At 48.4% G+C, this 22,142-nt stretch overlaps 1 protein-coding gene across 2 annotated transcripts in view; it reads left to right on the top strand.

Annotated features, from left to right (window-relative positions):
- The window catches only part of WBP1L (WW domain binding protein 1 like), a 71,217-nt gene that overhangs the window by 44,291 nt on the left and 4,784 nt on the right, over positions 1-22,142 (top strand). For both annotated transcript variants that reach the window (XM_002718584.6, XM_051823544.3), the window contains exons 2-3: positions 11,633-11,735; positions 21,938-22,099. In XM_002718584.6, coding sequence (XP_002718630.4) covers positions 11,633-11,735; positions 21,938-22,099 — 265 coding nt within the window. The remainder of the gene's footprint in view (positions 1-11,632; positions 11,736-21,937; positions 22,100-22,142) is intronic.

Genomic DNA, 22,142 nt, shown 5'->3' with positions numbered 1-22,142 from the left:
GAGCCAGGAGCTTCTTCTGGGTCTCCCACGCGGGTACAGGGCCCCAAGGACTTGGGCCATCTTCGGCTTTCCCAGGTCACAGCAGAGAGCTGGATCAGAAGTAGAGCTTCCGGGTCTCAAACTGATGCCCATATGGGATGCCGGCGCCTCAGGCCAAGGTGTTAACCCATTGCATCATAGCACCGGCTCCTACATTTTTTTTAAGTTTTTTTTTTTTTTTTTTTTTTTAATTTGAAAGGCAGAGTTATAGAGAGAGGTGAGACAGAGACAGAGAGGTCTTCCATTCACTGGTTCAGCCCCCAAAATGGATGCAATGACCAGGGCTGGGCCAGGCCGAAACCAGGAGCTTCCGGGTCTCCCAGGTGGGTGCAAGGGCCCAAGGACTTGGGCCATCCTCTTCTGCTTTCCCAGGAGCACCAGCAGAGAGCTAGATAGGAAGTGGAGCAGTTGGGACTTGAACTGGTGCCCATATGGGATGCTGGCGTTGCAGGCCAGGGCTTTAACCCCCTGAGCCACAGCACTGACCCCAGGTTCTACATTCTTAACAGATTTTTATTTTGGATCTGTGGACCCAAATAAAACACAGCTCTATTTTGTTGGCATTTGCTATCTAACTGTATACATTGTTGTTTGGAAGCAAATTCACTTATTTGTAAGCTACCCTGGTTTGTTCTGATTTACTGTAGTGCCCTTTGTTTTCTTGGAGAATATCAGTTGTGTCAGGAAGCACTCATGGGGGTCTCAGGGACTCCCCCTTAGTAGAGCACACTGCCGGAACCTCTAGAAGCAGCAGCCACCTCTTGTGGTTGTAGGCGTTTCTCAAGTGCTTTTGCCTTACTCTGCAGCTAGAGCAGGGGACTGGGCGTTTCTGAGCCAGAGCTGGGATCCGGAGCTCGCGAAGGGTCACATCTGACAGATGAGGTTGAATCTTATCAGATAAGATTTACTGGCTTTGTTAGGGAAACCTGCCATCTAGCTAGGCTTTTTGTTCTTTTGGAAAAGTACTGAACTCAGCCAAACAGCATAAAAGCTAATTCTTAATATCCTGGTGTATAACAGGCAGTCTTGTTAATGTCTTAGCACTGGCTTGCCCTTTGTCAGAATGGGTGAAACTGAACTCTTTTTTTTTTTTTTTTTAAATTTTTGAGAGAGTGGACAGTGAGAGAGAGAGAGACAGAGAAAAAGGTCTTCCTTTGCCGTTGGTTCACCCTCCAATGGCCGCCGCGGCCGGCGTGCTGTGGCCAGCGCACCGCGCTGATCTGAAGCCAGGAGCCAGGTGCTTCTCCTGGTCTCCCATGGGGTGCAGGGCCCAAGCACTTGGGCCATCCTCCACTGCACTTCTGGGCCATAGCAGAGAGCTGGCCTGGAAGAGGAGCAACCGGGACAGAACGCGGCGCCCTGACCGGGACTAGAACCTGGTATGCCGGCGCCGCAAGGCGGAGGATTAGCCTATTGAGCTACGGTGCTGGCCGAAATTGAACTCTTTTAGCTATTAAAGCTGAAGGAGTAATTGTCAGTATGGTATATATTGTGAAGAATGTAAAAGTAGTATATGACAATCTCATCCCATCAAATAAGGGACATTAGACTAACACATTGGAGGCAGGAGGCTAGCATTCTTGCTGGTCACTCCTCGTCCTGAATATAATTTTATTTGTCCACAACTCTTCCATAACCTCCTTATACCCAATTCAGCTCTTTGAATAACCTTAAAAACTATTAGTGTTGGGGAGAATGTGATCCTGACTGCCTGAGTATATCAGTTTTATAAATAAATACATGAAGCTTTAGAGAATATTTTTTTCTGACCACTACGTAGGTCCTTATCTGAGGACCTGGACCTGAAAGTGCTGCATTTTCAGAACTTGAAGATTCTGTCTAGGCTAGGACAAAGATAGCTGATTGTAAATTAAAGTTGCTTTACTCTCCTCATTTAGGCATTTCAAATTTGTCTCATTTATGAAGACTTATCCTTTGCTTACAGAGCATTACCAAAAACAACTGTTCCCTAATAAATGTTTAGTGCCATTCCTGGTTCAAGAATAAAAGTAAAGTTTATTTATTTAATTTTTTAAGATTTATTTATTGGGGGGGGCAGTGCTGTGACATAGTGGGTAAAGCCACCACCTGCGGCACTGGCATCCCATTTGGTGCTGGTTCAAATCCCAGCTGCTCCACTTCCAACCCAGCTCCCTTCTAGTGCACCTGAAAAGCAATGGAGGATGGCCCAAGTACTTGGGCCCCTGTATCCACATGGGAGTCCCAGAAGAAGCTTCTGGTTCCTGGCTTCAGCTAGGCCCAGCTCCAGATGTTGTAGCTATTTGAAGAGTAAACCAGTGATTGAAAGATTCTACTCCCCCTTCCTCTCTCTCCCCCTTTCTTCTTCTTCTCTCTCTCTCTCTCATTCCTTCTTTCTCTGTAACTCTGCCTTCCAAATAAAATAAATAAATCTTCTTTTTAAAAGGCAGAGATACAGAGAGAGGAGGAGAGACAGAGAAAGAGAGATCTTTCATCCACTAGTTTCATTCCCCAAGCGGCCAAAACAGCCAGGACAAGCCAGGCCAAAGCTAGGAGCCTGGAACTCCATCCAGGTTTCCCACATTGGTGGCAGAGGCTCAGACACTTGGGCCTTCTTCTGCTGCTTTCCCAGGCACATTAGCAGGGTGCTGGATTAGAAGTGGAGCAGCTGGGACAAGCCAGAGCCCAGATGGGATGCCAGCATTACAGATGGCAGCTTAACCCATTGCACCAGAATGCCAGCCCCAGAAGTTTATTTATTTTTTGGTTACTCTGCATTAGCAATCACATAGGTGGAGCAAAAAAAAAAAAAAAAAAAAAAAAAGCCCAAGTTGAAAAATAAATATGGGAATTACAGAAATCTTTTTATTAAAATCTGCACCACAGCTTAAGGGAAAAGTTAACTCAAGCCGATAATGGATTTACAGATTCTATTTTAATGCGAATCCCTGTTCTCAGCTGCACACACTTCTTGAGGTTCCTGGAGCACACCAAGCTTGTCCCTGTCTCGGTGTCTTTGCAGGCACCTGATGTGCCCTCTGTCTGGAGCGCGGTTCCCAAAGATCTGCCCTGAGGGGCTCAGCTCCAATGCTGTCTTCTCAGAGAGGCCTTTCCTGATCACCCATCTGAAGTCCTGTGTCTCCCCCTTGCCCCTTGTGGGGTTTTATTGTTCTTGTGGTGCTTATTACTATCTAATTTCTGATTTCATTTGTTAATTGTCAGTCTTCCGTACTAGAACATTAAGTAAGATCTTTTTGTTGTTTTGCCAAGAACCTAGGAATGAGTTTTTTATTCTTACTTAATCTGTTCTGGAAATTTTTCAGTTAAACCTCTTTTTTTATAGAAAACTTTTATTTAATAAATATAAATTTCGAAAGTACAACTTTTGGATTATAGCGGTTCTTCCCCCCATAACCACCCTCCCACCTGCAAACCATCCCGTCTCCTACTCCTTATCCCATCCCATTCTCATTAAGATTGATTTTTAATTATCTTCATATACATTCAGTTACCTCTAAAAAAAAAAAAGGTTTGTTTACTTATTTATTTATTTGAAAGGAAAAATGACAGAAAGAAAGAGATCTTCCAACTTCTGGTTTACTCCCTAAATGGCCAAAATGACTACTGCTGGTTCAGGCAGAGGTCAGGACCTTGGACCTCCATCTGGGTCTCCCACGTGGATGGCAGTGTCTCAAGTACTTGGACCATCTTCTGTTGCCTTCCCAGGCACATTAGTAGGGAACTGGATCAGAAACAAGCAGTTGGGATTCAAAGAAGCATTGCAATATGGGAAGCTCAACCTAGCGGCTTAACCTGCTGTACCACACCGCCAGTCCTCAGTTACCTCTTTAAGTATTGCCTATCTTCCATTCTCTTCTTTCCTTCAGGGCTTCTTTCTCATTTCCCATGCCTGTTTTATTTTTTTCTCTGTTTTTGAAAAATTTTTGACTATTTTTTATTCCTTTAAAAGGTAGAGAGAGAGAACTTCCATCTGCTGGTTCACTCCCCAGATGCCTGCAGTATCTGGGGCTAGACCAGGCCAAAGTCAGGAGCCTGGAACTCAGTCCAGCTCTCCAAAGTGGATCCCAAGTATCAAGCCATCACCTACTGCCTCCTAGGGTGCCCATTAGCCAGAAGCCAAAATTAAAAGTGGAGCCAGGACTCCAACCTAGGTACTTCCTAGGATGGGTACAACCATCCCAAACAGCATCTTAACCACTACAACAAACAGCAGCCCCCATGTTTTCTCTTAATTGATAGAAGCATTTTACTGGAAAATTTCCTCAGATCTGTCAATCAGTTTACTAATTCCTTCTCTATAACTTGAATTAATCTTATGTAACCCATTTGTTGAGTTTTTAATCTCAGTAACTACTTTTCTACAACTTTTATTTTTACTTTTCTACCAAATTTACCTGGTCACTATCTCTTTTTTAGAAGTATTCTTTTTTCAGGTTTTTAATTTCTTTTTTCTTAAGTTTTATATTTATTTGAAAGAGTTACAGAGGCAGAAGGAGATGTCTTCCATCTGCTGGTTCACTTCCCAAATGGCTGTAGCGATTGGGGCTGGGTGAGGCCAAAGTCAGGAGCCTAGAACTCTATCTGGGTCTCCCCCATAGGTGCAGCAGCCCAAGGACTTGGGCCATCCTCCACTGCTTTCCCAGGCACATTAGCAGGGAGCTGGATTAGAAGTGGAGCAGCTGGGACTTGAACTGGTACCAAATGGGTTGCCAGTGTTGCAGGCAGCAGCTTAACCCGCTGCACTTCCACATTGGCTCCACCTACTTTATTTTTTATGTTAATCATTTGAAATATGCTTATATCTTATAGTTTATATATGATTATTAAAAATGTTAGGAGTTCTCATCCTGATATCTGTTGAATTTCCTGTTGGTTTTGATTTTAAAATGTATATATTTGAAAGGCAGAGTTACAGGGAGGGAGAGATGAGACAGAGAACTTCCATCCTCTGGTTCACTCCCCAGAAGGCCCTAATGGCTGGAGGTGGGTCATGCTGAAACCAGGGACCTGATCTCCCAAGCACTTGAGCCATCTTCTGTTGGTTTCTCAGGTGCATTAGCATGGAGTTGTATTGAAAGTAGAGCAGCTGAGACTTGACACTCAAACCAGCGGATGCCTGGGATCCACTGTGCGGTGGGTGGCAGGGGCCCAAGGCGAGCTTGAACCATCTTCTGCTGCTTTTCCAGGCCATTAGCAGGGAACTGGATAAGAAGTGGAGCAGCCAGGACTGGAATTGGTGCCCATATGGGATGACAGTGTTGCCGGCGGTGGCTTTGCACCCGCTGTGCCACAACACTGAACCCCACAATTTTTTTTTTCTACTCTGTTATTTCCCTTTGAGGGTCTCAACTTTATACTGAGACTTGGTTCCAATCCTGTTTCAGATGGACCCAGAATGGACAAACTACCCCACTTTATGGGGCAACTGAGAAGGCCTGAGCTCATTCCCTAATGTGGTTTTCTAGTTCTCCCTGTCATTTTTGGTTGATGGGCATTTTCCTTGCAAGCTCAACTATGTAATTAAGAGGATATTGTTATATAGCCAATAATTCTAGTGATTTTTTTTTATGTTATGGAAGATTTTTTAAAGTTACCTACCCAGCTGTATTGCCAGAAGCAGAAACACTCCTCTCCTCCTCCCAGAAACCTCTTGCTCATTGCTGTAGCTGTCCCATGCTGACAGTTGCCTGGCTCATGGTGGGGGTCAGTAGGTGTGTGTGGAGAGATCTAAGGAGCCTAACATTCCCATAAGGTATTGGTTCTTCTCCCTGCAGAGGAAGCCAGTGGTGGTGCTCCATATTCATTCACGTCAAGACAGTAGGTAGTTGGCATCCTGTGCTTCAGCTTCCTGTGAAGGACTTTGGTTTCCTATTTTTCACTCTTAAACTTTAAAACTCTAGTGTTTTCCTAAGGACATGAAGATGAGGGGCCATTAGCCAGTTGCTAGCATAGTTTTCCAGCCCCATAAATTGACAAATTAAAACCATGCCTGGGGAACCATTACTGCCCAGTGTCTCTTTTTATGCTGGCACTTAGAAAGTTCATGCACTGATTAAATTGACCTTTACAGTGGCTCTGCTAAGAATAGCAACTACAAGATGTGGAAACTGTTAAGGGAAATGTTGTTAGTCTCACAGTTTATGCCACCACCAAAGAGATAATTTTTTGCATATGTACAAAAGGCATACTGTTCATCCTTTTTCCTTGTAAAAATGTTCTTTCCAGTTCGATGTTGGTCTTAATTTTTGTTTTCTTTGTTGCCTGTGCTTTATTTATTTATTTGAAGAATTTATTTATTTATTTATTTATTTATTTATTTGAAAGGCAGAGTTACAGAGAGGCAGAGGCAGAGAGAGAGAGAGAGAGAGAGCGAGCGAGAGAGAGCGCTTCTATCTGATGGTTCACTCCTCAGATAGCCGTAATGGCCTTAGCTGTGCCGATTCAAAGCCAGCAGCCAGGAGCTTCTTCTGGGTCTCCCACAGGGGTGCAGGGCCCAAGCACTTGGGCCATCTTCTATTGCTTTCCCAGGCCATAGCAGAGAGCTGGATCAGATGTAGAGCAGCTAGGACTGGCGCCTAAGAGGATGCTAGCACTGCAGGCAGCAGCTTTATCCGCTACACCACAGCATTGGCCCCATTCCTGTGCTTTTTGTTTGGTGATCATGTGTGCCACACCAGGACAGAAGGCGTGTGCCTGTAACAACCAAGGATGCTAGTCATCACTAGTCATCCTTAAGGCCAGAGGCCTCTACTAAGGGTGCTCATTATTCACACAAAATTCCTTTTTTTTTTTTTTTAAATTTATTTGAGATGGGGGGGGGGGGGGAGAGAAAGAGAGGTAGAGAAACTATCAAGGTAGTCATTCCCCAAATGCCTGCAACAGCCTCTACCGAAGGTTGAAGCCTGAAGCTAGGAACTTAATCCAAATCTCATTTGTGGGTAGCAGGAACCCAATTACTTGAGCCATCACTGCTGCCTCTCAGGATATTAAGATTAGTAGGAAGCTAGAATCAGGAGCAGGGCCAGGTATTGAACCCAGGCACTTAGATATGGGACACAGGTATCCAATGCCTTTAGCTGCCAGGCCAAATGCTTGTCCCCAAAGTTCCTTTTTAACAAATTCTGTAGCTCTGGCTATTTTTTTTTTTTAAGTCATGGAATTTTGTGCAAATGAAGACATTGACTGGAAGAAGGTATATTTAAATGTAAATCTGATCTTGTCAACTCCCTGCACAGTCTGGTTCCACCCTCACCACATATACATACCCTCCCCTCCCTGCTTACTCAACTCCCATCCTATTTCTTCAGCTGTTTCCTTTTTTTTTTTTTTTAAAGTTTTAAGCTTTTTATTCAATGAGAGAAATGCATGGAGAGTGAGGGGCCTCTGAAAGAAAGGGAAATCTGGATTCATACCGAGCAGCAGGAGCCAGCCACGTGGAGGAGCATGTAGGCCAGAGATGGGGCGGGTGGCCCAAAGGCCACGCACCCGAAGGCTGCAAGTGGGTCGAGGGAAAAAGGACTGGGCCCACCCTGTCCCAAGCCTTTAATCCACTTCCAAAGGGGAGTGGTTCATTACCCTGATTGGCAGGTGGGTACACAGGTGTGTCAGGTAGGGGCGTGAGGTCACACAGGGGCGTGGTGAAGAGGTGGCCTGCCAGCTCACAACCTAGTCAACTGTTTCCTTCTAGCCAAAGAGCTTCACTGGTACCATTTTCTCCACCTGGAATGTTCTCCCCACCCCTCTTCTGGTTACCAACTTCCCAGCCATCTGGTAGCTTTGGGATGATGCCTGAGACATAGCAAGTGCTTGGCACACATGAGCTGTTCTTCACCTTGACTCTCCTTGCCTACATGGAGGTCCTATGGTCATCATTTTCTAGCAGCGTGGTGCCTATTCTGGCTATGAGAGGGGATGGGAAATTAGCTCTTCTCCTTAGGGAGACCATGATTTGTTCTCTTATCATACTCTGAATAAAGGGGAAGTGGAAGGGATATTTACTATTCACTGTTTGGCACTTTGCCTGAACAACATAATATGTGCAATGGGCTGAAGATGCTTAGAAGAAAAGCATAGGTTGGGCTGGCACTGTGGCATAGTCAGCTAAGCCTGCATCTGCAGTGCCAGCATCCCCTGGTTCATGTCCCAGCTGCTCCTCTTCGGATCCAGCTCTCTGCTTATGGCCTGGGAAAGCAACACAAGATGGCCCAAGTGCTTGGGCCCCTGCACCTGTGTTGTGTGGGAGACCTGTGGGAAGCTCCTGGCTTCTGGCATCAGATTGGCCCAGCTCCAGCCGTTGCAGCCATTTGGGGAGTGAACCAATGAGTGGAAGATCTTTCTGTCTCTTCTTCTCTGTAACTCTGTGTCTCAAATAAATAAATAAAAAAATTTTTTTAAAGCATAGGGTAATCATAAAGGATGCAAAGCACTTTCCCTATTTGACCTTTCCATTGTGTTCTCTGGTTTCCTCTTCTGTTCTCCTTCATGGTCTGGGTCAGACACACTGAACATTATTGTTCTGAAATAGTTCTAAATGAAGGCACCAGTGCTGTTTGGATGATCTTTCGTGCCCTCCAATTTTGGTTCACAAAATAATGTTGATAGTAGGAGCTCAGAAAAATTAGGGAATTTACCTAGGACACAAAGTTAATAAGCCTAGTGTAAGAGCTGGGCTTTGAACCCAAATCTAGCTGACTCTTTAAAAAAAAAAAATATTTACTTTCTTATTTGACAGGCAGAGTTACAGACGGAAAGGGTGAGAGAGAAAGGTCTTCCATCCACTGGTTCACTCCCTAAATGGGCACAACAGCCAGAGCTGGGCAGATCCAAAGCCTGGAGCCTGGAGCCAGGAGCTTCTTGCAGGTCTCCCACATGGGTGCAGGGGCCCAAGCACTTGGGCCATCTTCTACTGCTTTCCCAGGCCATAAGCAGAGAGCTGAATCGGAAGAGGAGTAGCCAGGACTAGAACCAGCATCCAAATGGGATGCTGGGGCTGCAGGCGGAGGCTTAATCCACAGTGCCACATGGCAGGCCCCCCAGTGACTCAGCTCAGGACTCACGATACTTAAGTGATTTGGAGGTCTTTGAAAGTCCTCGGAGTGATCCACGATTTGACTCCTTATACAAAGAACAGTGGAAAAGCACCAGGAAGTGTTTACACAGCATCACAGTGTTTTTGTTGGTTTTTTGAGTGAGAGGCCATACAGACTCATGAGCTCTTGCCAAGACTTGAGGCTGCTGTGTCTGAGATGGGATGGAGGAGTAGGTAGGATAATACTGCCTTGGAGTTGAAGGGGATGCTAGAAATTGTCTTAAGCAGCCTCAGGACCACTGAGTAACATGTCCGAAGTCCCATTCCTTGATAGTAGCAGAGCTGCAGCTAAACTCACCACTCCTGGATTTACCTCTTGTCCCAGCAGGTCTCTCTGGAGGAGCTCACCTCACACATTTCACCATCCCCCAAATTGCTTTCTGCTTCTTCCGCACTAAAGGCCCATGAGCCAACTCTTTCCTTCTCCCCGAGGCAGAAAATGGCAGTTAGTGTAACCAAGACCATGCCAGGCGCCTCAGGACTCTGTATTTGTAGGAAAGAGGGAGGGGCACAGGGCATTAGCATATGGGGTTCAAACAGGCAGATTAAATGATGCAGCTGCCATTGTTCTTCCCTGGCAAGTGGAGGCATTCTCTGTTCTGTACGGTGGGGTCTGTTTATGCCAGGCCGCTGCGTCAGGGCACAGAAGAGTCGAGAGAAAAGCTGACACCGGTCCCTGATGCGGATGCCCCTTGTTTTGATTCGAAACACGTTCCATCCCAGGCCTCACTCAGGACCAGTTGGCTGCCCTGTGCTCAGAGCCTGGGCCTCATGTGGTGCATTTTGCTGAAGCAGAGGTGTCACTGGAGTCTTCATGCGCCGGGACGTGGACAGTACAGCCTCTTTTAGAAACCATGTGGACACTTTGAACCATGCTCTTGCAAGCTGGTGCCAGAAGAACGGCATTTGCAGGGCCTGGTAGACTCGGGAGAAGGTTTTTGATGTCCATATGAAGGGAGTGTTTTACTCTGAAATAAGAGAAGGTTGTATTCTAGCAAAAGCAGCAAGCACGCATCTGTTTTCCCTGTGTGCCATCAGAGGAGGCGGCGGCTGCACAGCCACCCACCGCTCAGTGTCTCATTTTACTTGTGGTGGGCGTGGGAAGGTTAAGACAGGAAGAACACTTTTTGCAATACTGTGAAACCTTCCTTATTACAGTTTATGTATGCCTTTTTCTGTGTTTCCTAAACTCCTCTGTCCCAGGGTGAGAGACTTTGAAAGACCAAGAAGCACCTGAGGACACGTGGTGGAAAGTTGGGCTCAGCAGGGGATCTAGCTTTCAGCTGTGCCCTTTCTGCAGGTGCCTTTCCTCTTGCTGCCCAGCCTCTAGCCCTGTAGACAGTACTTTGTTTATACCGTTGGCCAAGCAGACAGTTTAGCAAAGCCAGGCCCAGAGAGAGGAACCTACCATGTGACTCAAGTTTCCACTGGCAGCCGTCCGCCCGGATGTGCACTGTGGGCAGGGTCAGCCTGAGTGGTAGCAAATACAATACTGTGGTTTGAGTTTCTCTGCCGAGCAGGGTTTTCTTCTTAACTCTGAGTTTCCTGAAGATAGAGACAATGTCTTATTCATCTTTGTATTCCTTGTGTCCAACACAATGCTTGGCATAAAGACAGCACCTGGTGTATGATTGTGTCAGTAATTTAGAATAAAGAAATATTGAAAGAGCAGGTGGCTTATGTTTCATCAGATGCATAACAGCCCAGAGGGCATGTTAGGCTGAGGTTAAGGTTGCCTGGTAGGGTATTTCAAATGTGAAATATAGATAGAAAAAGCAAGTTCACCTTCATCAGGCCATTAGTGCTGCGAATAGAATTTGGCAACTGCTAGGTGGTTACTCAGCAGTGCCATTTATGTAGCTGTCCCGATAAGGGACAGTACACATCTAGGATCCAGTCAGGATTCTTAGGAGATTATCATTTGATAAGCAGAGTGATAAAGGAAATTGAAATTAGGCTGGGCCACCTGCTTACATGGTCCCTTTTCTGAAGAATGAGGAATTTTAGTAGCGGATTTTTAGTAGCGGATCCTGATTAATTTACACTGTGAACTAATCTTGGAGATCAAATGTTTTAAAGGAAGAATGGAATGATCCGACTAGATGCTAATCCTGGAGTACATGCCCCATTAATTATTCTGGGAAGTTTCACAGAAAAGCCGGTGTTACTTAAAACATACTGCTAATTACAGGAGAGTTGTCACCTTCCTGCCAGCTAGCCCCAGAACACAGTGCCGTGATGGAACTGAGGCAGCCCTTTCCTGTCCTGTATGAGGACTGCTCGGCTCGTCCCTGGCTGCCTCTGTGTGCCGAGCCCCCTCCCCACTCTCATAAACCACATTTCTTTCCTAAATTCTGCTGTTGTCTTGTTCTTTTTCACTTTTTTATGTTAATGGAATCAGCAGTGCTACAGACTGTTCGAGGGTGGGTAGGTGGAGGGAGAGGAGAAGAAAAGTCAAAGTCCAGAGCTGCAGTCTCATTTGCTGCTGTGCTTTTTGACTTTTAGGATAAGGAAGCCTGTGTGGGCACCAACAATCAGAGCTACATCTGTGACACAGGACACTGCTGTGGACAGTCCCAGTGCTGCAACTACTACTATGAACTCTGGTGTAAGTCTTCGCCCAGGGGGTTCTTGGTATCCCAGGGTCCAGGTTATTGCCTGTGCCTGGCAGGGAGCCAAGGACTGGCCAGCCTGTTCCTGATTTTCTTGAGGGCAGTGTTATAGGGTCCCCGAGTGAAGAAGAGTTCTGGTGCGCTCTGAAGCCTGGGGGTATGGGCTGAGCCTCTTCAGAGGCCTTGGTTGCCACCTCCTGCCCTCTCCATCGCGTGATAATCAGGTGATAGCAACCTAGATCCCTCCTCCGGCCAGCCCAGCACAGGTCTGGCGGCTTCACGAGGAGAGGTTACTGCAGTCGTGTCGCTTGCATGCCGGCCAAGCTCTAGAGGCCAGCGTGCCTGTGAGAGCCTGTGAGAACCTGTGAGAACCATGTGGTACTGATTCTGAGGACCACTCTTAAAGCAACAGTCTTTGCCTCGGTCCCTGGAGAAAAGTAAGTCTTGAGTTTTGTTTCTTCCTCATTTCCCAAACTGAAGCATCTGGAGGCGTCGCCAGTGCATGTAACCTGTTCCTGTCCCCTCAGTACCATGAGGAGACGGTCCTCGTCTTGCCGCTGGCCTTGCTTGAGACCAGGACCACTTGCATCTCCCAGAGTGGCGCAGTGGTAGTGACATTGTAGTGGCTCTCTGAGAGTGACCAGGGTCGCTGTAGCTAACAGGCTTTCTCCTGTGATCCGGGAGCTCAGCTGGAACCGTGTCAGATGCTTGACAAGCAGTGGGAGGATGAGGGTGTCCTTTGGACAGAGGGGCCCCAGGTGACCACTGCAGACTGTTTCCCCAGATCATTCTCAGCCCCCGTCATTGCCTCCATTGGGAACCAGAGGTGGGGCTGGCTTGCCCACCTATGCAACACCCCCATCACCCCTGCCAAATATTTCCACCTTTCTCATCTCCCCACTCCCCGCACCACAGCTAGGATTAGGACGCAGCCAGGACTGTTGTCCTGTCAGGAAAGGAAATCAGACCCTTGGCTGAGGATTGTCTCTCTGAACTGCAGTCAGAGCTTGTAGCCGGCAAGAGGGGGTCCTCCGGGCGGGACCTCTCCCCCACCCTCACTTTTCCCTCTCCATGCAGAAGGGGAAGGGCACTGGGCCTCCTTGTAGATGAGCAGTGGCAGAGGGCACAGAATCGTTGCTATTTTAGAAGGGGTGGGGCTGAGAAAGTTACTGAAAACACCAAGTGCTGAGCAGGTGGATGGTAGATGGGCTGTGTTTAAATGTTTTAAAATGCAGACAACCAGAGGGTTCAAATGTTCCCTCCCACACTTGTTACAACTCAAGTCGAAGCTGAGGCCACAGAGCTGCAGTTTGTTTTTCTGGGGTCCTGCCCAGGCTGCATCAGTTCCAGAAAGGAACAGAGCTGCTGATGGCACCATCTCAGATTGACAGAGCCTGCTGGGCTGTCACAGAGCAGGATCAGTAGCCATCAGAATTGGGTCATCAGGGGTGGGGTGGCAGGGACAGAGAGACCCAGATGGCAAAGAGGTAGCCTAGGAAGCAGGTGCTTCACCCAGCGGCTTAAAGTTAGGGGAAGAGCTGCATGACTGGCTAATTATCTCTCCAGTTAAGATGTGGGGGAGGGACCAGCATTGGGGCGTAATAGATTAAGCCACCACCTGGAGTGCTGGCATCCCATATGGGCACTGGTTCGAGTCCTGGCTGCTCCACTTCTGATCCAGCTCCCTGCTAATGCTCCTGGGAAGGCAGCAGAAGATGGCCCAAGTCCTTGTACCCCTACACCCACATTGGAGACTCAGATGAAATTCCTGGCTCTGGCCTAGCTCAGACCTGGAGCAAACCAGTGGGTGGAAGATCTCTCTCTGTGTGTCTATCTCTCTTACTATAACTCTTCCTTTTATTTAAATTGATTTATTTAAATAAATAAATTTAAAAAGGGGTGGGGGGTGGATAGGGGAGTGAAGGGAATAAAGCCAGACAGAGAGCAGTGTCTGGACTAGGAGAAAAAGACACATTCTCCAGTCTGGCACATGCTTTCCAAGTTCTGGAGGGGCAGAGCCTGTAGCAAAACATTAGTCTCATGTGCACCCTGCAGCCATGCCCAGTGTAGATTCTGGCACTCTCAGAACTCCTGGTTTTCCTCCCTGATGTGTAGGAGTGAGGGTCAGTGTTGGAATGAGCCCTCGAAGTTCACATCAAAACAAAAAAAGCACGTTTTGTTACCTTACGCCTTCTTCCCTCTAATTGTGCCTCTTCACTTTGTCTGAAATGTGAAAATTACTGGCTTTTCTTCAGTGTCCCACCCACCTTGCTTTGGAAGGAAAAGACTGCAGCCAGGAAGTCCTGGGCAGGGTTCTGCTCAGAGGGTGCCTCTGTGACGGTGCTTGCCTCCAGGCAAGACTTCAAGGGGAAAATGCCGTTTTTACCAACCCTTTCACCTCTAAGCTGCCAAGTTTTCCAGTGCGCTGAAGACTAACATACACATACTGTACCCGGCCACTCGTGCACACACAGACCTGAACTTCGGCCAGCAGCCTTTCCCCCGTATCTCTGGTGTGCGTGAGACAGGAACTAAGGTTCTGTTTTCCTAGTGCCGTGGTTGAGGCCATAAGGACCTGGTGATTGTTATTGTCTCCATACATTTTTATGGTGCTTGTATTTTAATTCATGATCATTTATTTATTCATTAAACCCTTATTCCCATGATCTTCAACTTCAGTGAACATCAGAATTTCCTGGAGGGTGTTTGGCATTGTGGCACAGCACATTAGGCTGCCACTTGAGATACCAGCATCCCATATTGGAGTGCTGGTTCCAGTCCTGATTGCTCTGCTTATCATGCAACTTCCTACTAATTAAGGCAGCAGAAGATGGCCCAAGGTTGCCTACAGGAGAGACCAAGGTGGAGTTCTGGCTTCTTGGGCCTGGCCCAGGCCTGGCTGTTGTAGTCTTCTGGGGAGAGAACCAGCAGGTGGAAGTTCTCTCTCAACTCTGTCTGTCCTTCTCTGTCATTCTGCCTTTCAAATAAATCCTTTTTCTTGGAAATAAAAATTAAAAGGATTTTCTAGAAAAACAGATTTCTGGGCTCTGCTCTTATAGTTTTATAGTTTTGTGGTGTTTTTTTTTTTTTTTTTTTTTTTTGACAGGCAGAGTAGACAGCGAGACAGAGAGAGAGAGAGAGAAAGGTCTTCCTTTGCCGTTGGTTCACCCTCCAATGGCCGCCGCGGCCAGCGCACCCTGCTGATCCAATGGCAGGAGTCAGGTGCTTCTCCTGGTCTCCCATGGGGTGCAGGGCCCAAGTACTTGGGCCATCCTCCACTGCACTCCCTGGCCACAGCAGAGAGCTGGCCTGGAAGAGGGGCAACCAGGACAGGATCCGGCGCCCCGACCAGGACTAGAACCTGGTGTGCCGGCGCCGCAAGGCGGAGGATTAGCCTAGTGAGCCACGGCGCCGGCCTATAGTTCTTGATTCAGCAGATGTGAGGTGGACCTGAGAATCTACAGTCCTGACAAGTTTCTGGTTGGTACTGTGGCCTCTTCTGTGCTGGAGACTGAGGGGGTGGTGGGAACGACAGACACAGTTCTTGCCATCAAATAGGTACTCTGGCAGAGAGGAGATAAGCCAAGATGTCTTAACAGTGATGTGTGTGTCGGGGGTGGCAAAGGAGAATGTGTGTGCCACGACTGCTGTGGGTGTTCAAAGGGAGAGTTTGCTTTGACTGAATGGAATTCGGGAGGGCTGCATGGGTGAGGTGACACTTGGAATGAGCTTTAAAGGGTGCAGAGGATTCACACATGTGGAGAAAGATAGAACACCAGCAGCCAAGGTCCCCTGGGAAAGAGCAGAGTATTCATCTTGTTAAGTGTTCCCTGAGGCCGTGGGACCCTGGTGTGGACAGAACTCTTCCAAGTGCCAGGCAGTGTTAGGGTCTTCACCCCAGGAGCAGCCCTGGCAGGTATACACTTCATCTCCGTGTCTCGGGCTCAGGGCATGAAGGTACCACTCAGTTGGTCACAGCTAAGAAGTCAGCCTCACTCCAAAGCCACTCTCTTTCCAGCGTGTAAGCACCAGACTGCAAGGATGATGGGCCTTGTTCACAGACGGTCTTGAGTGCCGGGCTAAGCACCTTCTAGGCGCATGTTTAGCCTCCACCTGAAGGTACCTTCATGGAACACATAAAGCAAAGGAGACACTGGGAGTCCAGCAACGAACTCAGCGTCACAAACCCTGAAGCCTGATCTCCCAGTTCTCATCCCCGTGCTCTTCTCAGCCGTCAGCTACAGTGTCCAGGGGGAGGTTGAAGTTGGGAATGTCCTGGGATGATTTGGGAGAATTTCACTCAGTCGTTAGTTTTCCATGGTTTGGTCTTTAGTGGAAAGAAGGGAGTGTTTCTGGTTGGTGGAATTTCCAACAGAATTAGCCAATTTAGTCAGTGCTGCAACTTGTTTTTTTTCATCTGCTAATTTTTCTTTCTTGCTTGCTTGCTTGCTTTTTGAAAAGCAGAGCAACAGAGAGAGGGGGACAGATATCTTCCATCTGCCTATTAACTCCCCAAATGCCTACAACAGCCATGGCTGGGCTGAAGTCAGGAGCCAGGAGCTCCATCTGGAACTCTCATGTGGGTGGCAAGGATCCAGCTACCTGAGCAATCACATGCTGCTTCCCAGGGTGCACATTGGCAGGACACTGGATTGGAAGCAGAGGTGGGACGTTAGTTCATCTTAAGATGCTCGCGGTCGACCTGCTGTTAGGAAAGGCCCACAGCATTTGCCATGCTGAGCTGACTGGCCACAGGGAGCTGGGATTTCCTTCTTTTTATTATTATTATTATTATTATTATTATTATTATTATTATTATTTTGACAGGCAGAGTGGACAGTGAGAGAGAGAGACAGAGAGAAAGGTCTTCCTTTGCCGTTGGTTCACCCTCCAATGGCCGCCGCAGCCAGCGCGCTGCGGCCGGCGCACCGCGCTGATCCGATGGCAGGAGCCAGGAGCCAGGTGCTTTTCCTGGTCTCCCATGGGGTGCAGGGCCCAGGCACCTGGGCCATCCTCCACTGCAGTCCCTGGCCACAGCAGAGAGCTGGCCTGGAAGAGGGGCAACCGGGACAGAATCCGGCGCCCCAAAACCCGGTGTGCCGGCGCTGCTAGGCAGAGGATTAGCCTAATGAGCCGTGGCGCCAGCCTCCTTCTGCACCCCAGTTAGAACCTAGCTCCCCAGTGGTCCCGGGTTTGATCAGTAGCAGGGGCTCTAATACCAGCTGATATAGCACCTTGTTCAAGGTGGAGCTCAGTAAATAGGGGTTGACTGATTTTCCAGTGAATTTTGCCAAGCATAGAAACTAGATGCAAACTTGGACTTGTTCCTAACCCATGTTTTTGTGTTAATACTTTTTGAGGATTGAAAGTGAAATTTAAAGGAAACTCTTCCCATCTGTGGGTATGCCTGAAACAACAATAATAAAAGGCTAGGGGCCGGCACTGTGGCATAGTGGGTTAAACTTCCGCCTGCAGTACCAGCGTCACATATGGGCGCCAGTTTGAATCCCGGCTGCTCCACTTTTGATCCCACTCCCTGCTAATGGCCTGGGAAAGAAGCAGAAGATGGCCCAAGTGTTTGGGCCCCTGCACCGTATGGAAGACCCAAAAGAAGCTCCTGACTTTGGATCAACCCAGCTTTGGCCGTTGTGGCCGTTTGGGGTTAGAACCAGCAGGTGGAAGACATCTCTATCTCTCTCTCTGCCTCTGCCTCTCTGTAACTCTACCTTGCAAATAAATAAATACATCTTAAATAAATAAATAAATAAATAGCTAGTGAATACCAAATATCAGGCTTGGTTCTGAGTAGTCTATAGTATAATTAGTTTAGTTCTCAATGATAGTTGGGTAATATAGATACCATTATTCTCCACATTTTACAGATGAAGTCACTGAGTTAGAAAATGGTTTTGTGGCCAGCGCCGTGGCTCACTAAGCTAATCCTCCGCCTGCGGCGCCAGCACCCTAGGTTCTAATCCCGGTTGGGGTGCCGGATTCTGTCCTAGTTGCTCCTCTTCCAGTCCAGCTCTCTGCTGTGGCCCGGGAAGGCAGTGGAGGATGGCCCAAGTGCTTGGGCCCTGCATCTGCATGGGAGACCAGGAGGAAGCACCTGGCTCCTGGCTTCGGATCAGTGCAGTGTGCTGGCCGTGGCGGCCATTTGGGGGGTGAACCAACGGCAAAGGAAGACCTTTCTCTCTGTCTCTCTCTCTCTCACTGTCTAACTGCCTGTCAAAAAAAAAAAAAAAAAAAAAAAAAAAAAAAAAAAAAAGAAAAAGAAAAGAAAGAAGAAGAAGAAGATGGTTTTGTGGCCAGCGCCGCGGCTCAATAGGCTAATCCTCCGCCTGCGGCGCTGGCACACCGGGTTCTAGTCCCGATCGGGGCACCGGATCCTGTCCTGGTTTGCCTCTCTTGCAGTCCAGCTCTCTGCTGTGGCCCGGGAGTGCTCAGTGGAGGATGGCCCAAGTGCTTGGGCCCTGCACCCGCACGGGAGACCAGGAGAAGCACCTGGCTCTTGGCTTCAGATCAGCACGGTGCGCTGGCCGCAGCGGCCACTGTGGGGTGAACCAACAGAAAAGGAAGACCTTCCTCTCTGTCTCTCTCACTTTCTACTCTGCCTGTAAAAAAAAAAAAAAAAAAAGGAAATGGTTTTGTGAGTGGGGATCTGAACCCAGGCCATTGGCCCCTTCCAAATACGCAGTTATGGTTTTGGGAACGCTGGCCAGATGAAGTCCCGAGTCGCTGCAGTCTTCATTTCCCAAGTTCAGGCCTTTGCTACAGTGACAGTGGCAGGTGCTGGTAGCACTGAGAGCTGTGAAGAGCCAGGGAAGTCACGCCATTCGGGGTGCGGGTGGAAGGAGACTAACTTACAGCTGCTTGGCTTCCTAGTGGGGAATTTCCTGCCAGTTCAGGAGTGGTATTTTCCCAAGTTTGTAGTGAACTCTGGGACACATGACTCAGTTCCTACAGTGGACTGCGATTGTTTTTAAAAACATGTTTTCCATTTTACTTAGCATGACATAGCAAGGGCACAGCTTTCCCAGTTGTCTTGAGGAAGGCACGTGTTTGAGGGACACAAGGCGAGAGGGCTGTAGATTTGTATTTCTCTCCTGTTCGTGACTTTCATTAGGCCTTACTGTTTTAAACTCTCTCCTTTGGTTTTTAAATCTTAGCTAAAAGGTTAAAATGTGGCCCATCTCCGTAGGGACCAGTCTGAGTATTCTCACTTCGGAAGGGGAAGGGACCCAGCTGGACTACAGTGGCTCCTAGGAGACCCAGATTTGTGAGGTTCACGTCGGGTTGTCTCCCGCCTTACTTCCCATCAGGGGTCTTTTCTGTTCCTGTACTAACATCTTATCTGGCTACCACGTGTGTTCTGCTCTTGAATTGGTTTCACCCCGGTTTTGATACACACAAATGATTCCTTTGTGGACTTATGTTAGAAATAAAGAAGGGCCGGGGCCGGCACCGTGGTGCAGTAGGTTAATCCTCCGCCTGTGGTGCCAGCATCCCGTTTGAGTGCTGGTTCTAGGTAGAGGATCTTCTATCTGCTGGTTCATTCCCCAAATGGTCGCAATGGCCTGGGTTGGATCAGGTTGAAGCCAGGAGCTTCTTCCGGGTCTCCCATCTTCCACTGCTTTTCCAGGTGCACCAGCAGGGAGCTGGATGGGAAGTAGAGTAGCCGGGACTTGAACCAGTGCCCAAATGGATGCTGACACTGCAGGTAGAGACAACATTCTATGCCACAGTGTTGACCCCTACTTTCTTTCTTTCTTAAGATTTATTTATTTATTTATTTGAGAGGTAGAGTTACAGACAGTGAGAGGAAGAGACAGAGAGAAAGGTCTTCCTTCCATTGGTTCACTCTCCAAATGGATGCAACGGCTGGAGCTACACCGATCCAAAGCCAGGAGCCAGGTGCTTCTCCTGGTCCCCCATACAGGTGCAGGGCCCAAGGACTTGGGCCATCCTCCACTGCACTCCCTGGCCACAGCAGAGAGCTGGCCTGGAAGAGGAGCAACCGGGACAGAATCCAGCACCCCGACTGGGACTAGAACCCGGGGTGCTGGCGCCGCAGGTGGCAGATTAGCCTGTTGAGTCGCGGCACCGGCCCCTTTTTTTCTTTTTTTAAACAGAATTAACTCATTGTGATAAGATGCATGTATGTGTAAATATGTTTTAAATATATTTTTTTGAAGATTTATTTATTTGAAAGAAGGAGAGATGGAGATAGAACGCTTCCATCTGCTGGTTCACTCCCCCAAATGGCCACAGCTGCTGGAGTTGGGCCAGTCTGAAGCCAGGTGTCAGGAGTGTCTTCTGGCTCTCCCACATGAGTTCAGGGACCCAAGTACTTGGGCCATTCTTGGCTGAATTCCCAGGCATGTTAGCAGGAAGCTGGATTGGAAGTTGAGCAGCGAGGTCTTAAACTGGTGCCCACAGGGGATGCTGGTTCTGCAGGTAGCAGTTTAACCTGCTCTGCTATAACACTTTCCCTGATTTCTTTCTTTCTTTCTGTCTGTCTGTCTTTCTGTCTTTTTTTAAATTTTATTTATTTGAAAGGCAAGCTACAGAGAAGGAGAGACAGAGCTTCAATCTGCTGGTTCATTCCCCAAATAACGGCAGCAGCCAGGGCTGGGCCAGACTAAAACCAGGAGCCAGGAGCTTCTTCCAGGTCTCCCATGTGGGTGCAGGGGCCCAGGGACTTGGGCCATCCTCCACTACTTTCCCTGGTGCATTAGCAGGGAGCTGGATTGGAAGTGGAGCAGCTGGGACTTGAACTGGTGTGCATATGGGATACTGGTGTCGCAGGTGCTAGCTTTACCTGTTATGCCATAATGCTGGCCCCCTGATTTATTTCTTTATTTCAGAGGCAGTGTACAAAGAGAAAGATCTTCCTTCCACTGGTTCATTCCCCAGATGCCCCAGTGGCTACAGCTGGTCTGGGCTGAATTCAGCAGCCTGGAACGCCACCTGGGTCTCCCACATAGGTGGCAAGGGTCCAGGTACTTGAACCATCTTCTGCTGCTTTCCCAGGGATGTTAGCAGGGAGCTAGATAAGAAGTGGAGCAGCCAAGACTCCAGCTGGCGCTCATATGGAATGCCTGTGTCACAGATGGTGGCTTAACTTACTGCACCACAATGCCAACCCTTGGAAATACTTTTTAAAAGTTAAGCACAGGGCCGGCGCCATGGCTCACTAGGCTAATCCTTCGCCTAGCGGCGCCGGCACACCGGGTTCTAGTCCCGGTCAGGGCGCCGGATTCTGTCCCGGTTGCCCCTCTTCCAGGCCAGCTCTCTGCTGTGGCCAGGGAGTGCAGTGGAGGATGGCCCAAGTGCTTGGGCCCTGCACCCCATGGGAGACCAGGATAAGTACCTGGCTCCTGCCATCGGATCAGTGCAGTGCGCCGGCTGCAGCACACCGGCCGCGGCGGCCGTTGGAGGGTGAACCAACGGCAAAGGGAGACCTTTTTCTCTGTCTCTCTCTCACTGTCCACTCTGCCTGTCAAAAAAAAAAAAAAAAAAAAAAGTTAAGCACAGGACCACTGCAATGAGAAGAGGAAGAGCTGTGGGACTTCTCCTTCCTCTCCCTACTCTCCCACTCGCCCCCGACTCTATCCACAGAGCAGAGAGGAATAAGGGAAGGCTGTTAATGGCCTAATGCAAGTACAGGCCAAAGGGAGGTGGGAGCAGATTGTTTGTGGCAGTGGGAGATGGAATTGTACCAGATTATAGAGGGAGCGGAAGAAGTCATTTGCACTCTCCAGGGAAGAGATGGGCCTGAGGCAATTAGAATTTTCCACCTTCACTTTAGTGATTCTTTGATTACAGAGGCATACAAGGTAGAGAAAGCCTCCGATCTTTTTGATGCTGTCAGGAGAACCCTAAAAATTCCATTGTCAGAGGCACCTCTGAAGCCCCTTGTGATTGTGAATCTTCGAGTTGAGGGTATGGAGAGAGGGGAGATGGGTGCCAGGAAAATGTTAAGCATTTTCTCAGAAGTCTCTTCATGGAGGAAGAAGATGCTGTTTTAAGTGGTGAGCATATTTAAATTTAACACATGGATTAAATGTAAATTAACTGGGTGAAGCCCAACAATGCCAGCTTCAACTATGTGGGCAGTGTTTACTGCTTATCTGAGAGCCACCCCCTCTGGCTGGTGCTCACTCCCTGTGTGCCTCTCTGTCTTGCCCCACCCCAGGGTTCTGGCTGGTGTGGACCATCTTCATCCTCCTGAGCTGCTGCTGTGTCTGCCACCACCGCCGAGCCAAGCACCGCCTGCAGGCCCAGCAGCGGCAACATGAAATCAACCTGATCGCCTACCGGGAAGCCCACAACTACTCAGCGCTGCCATTTTATTTCAGTACGTACCCCAAAGGCTGCCCTGCCCCCACCTCGGTCCCCCA

This window comes from Oryctolagus cuniculus, chromosome 15, assembly GCF_051225735.1.
Source record: "Oryctolagus cuniculus isolate XC-2025 breed Fujian yellow rabbit chromosome 15, ASM5122573v1, whole genome shotgun sequence".
In the NCBI taxonomy this organism is placed as follows: domain Eukaryota; kingdom Metazoa; phylum Chordata; class Mammalia; order Lagomorpha; family Leporidae; genus Oryctolagus; species Oryctolagus cuniculus.
This window is presented reverse-complemented; position numbering and strand designations above follow the sequence as displayed.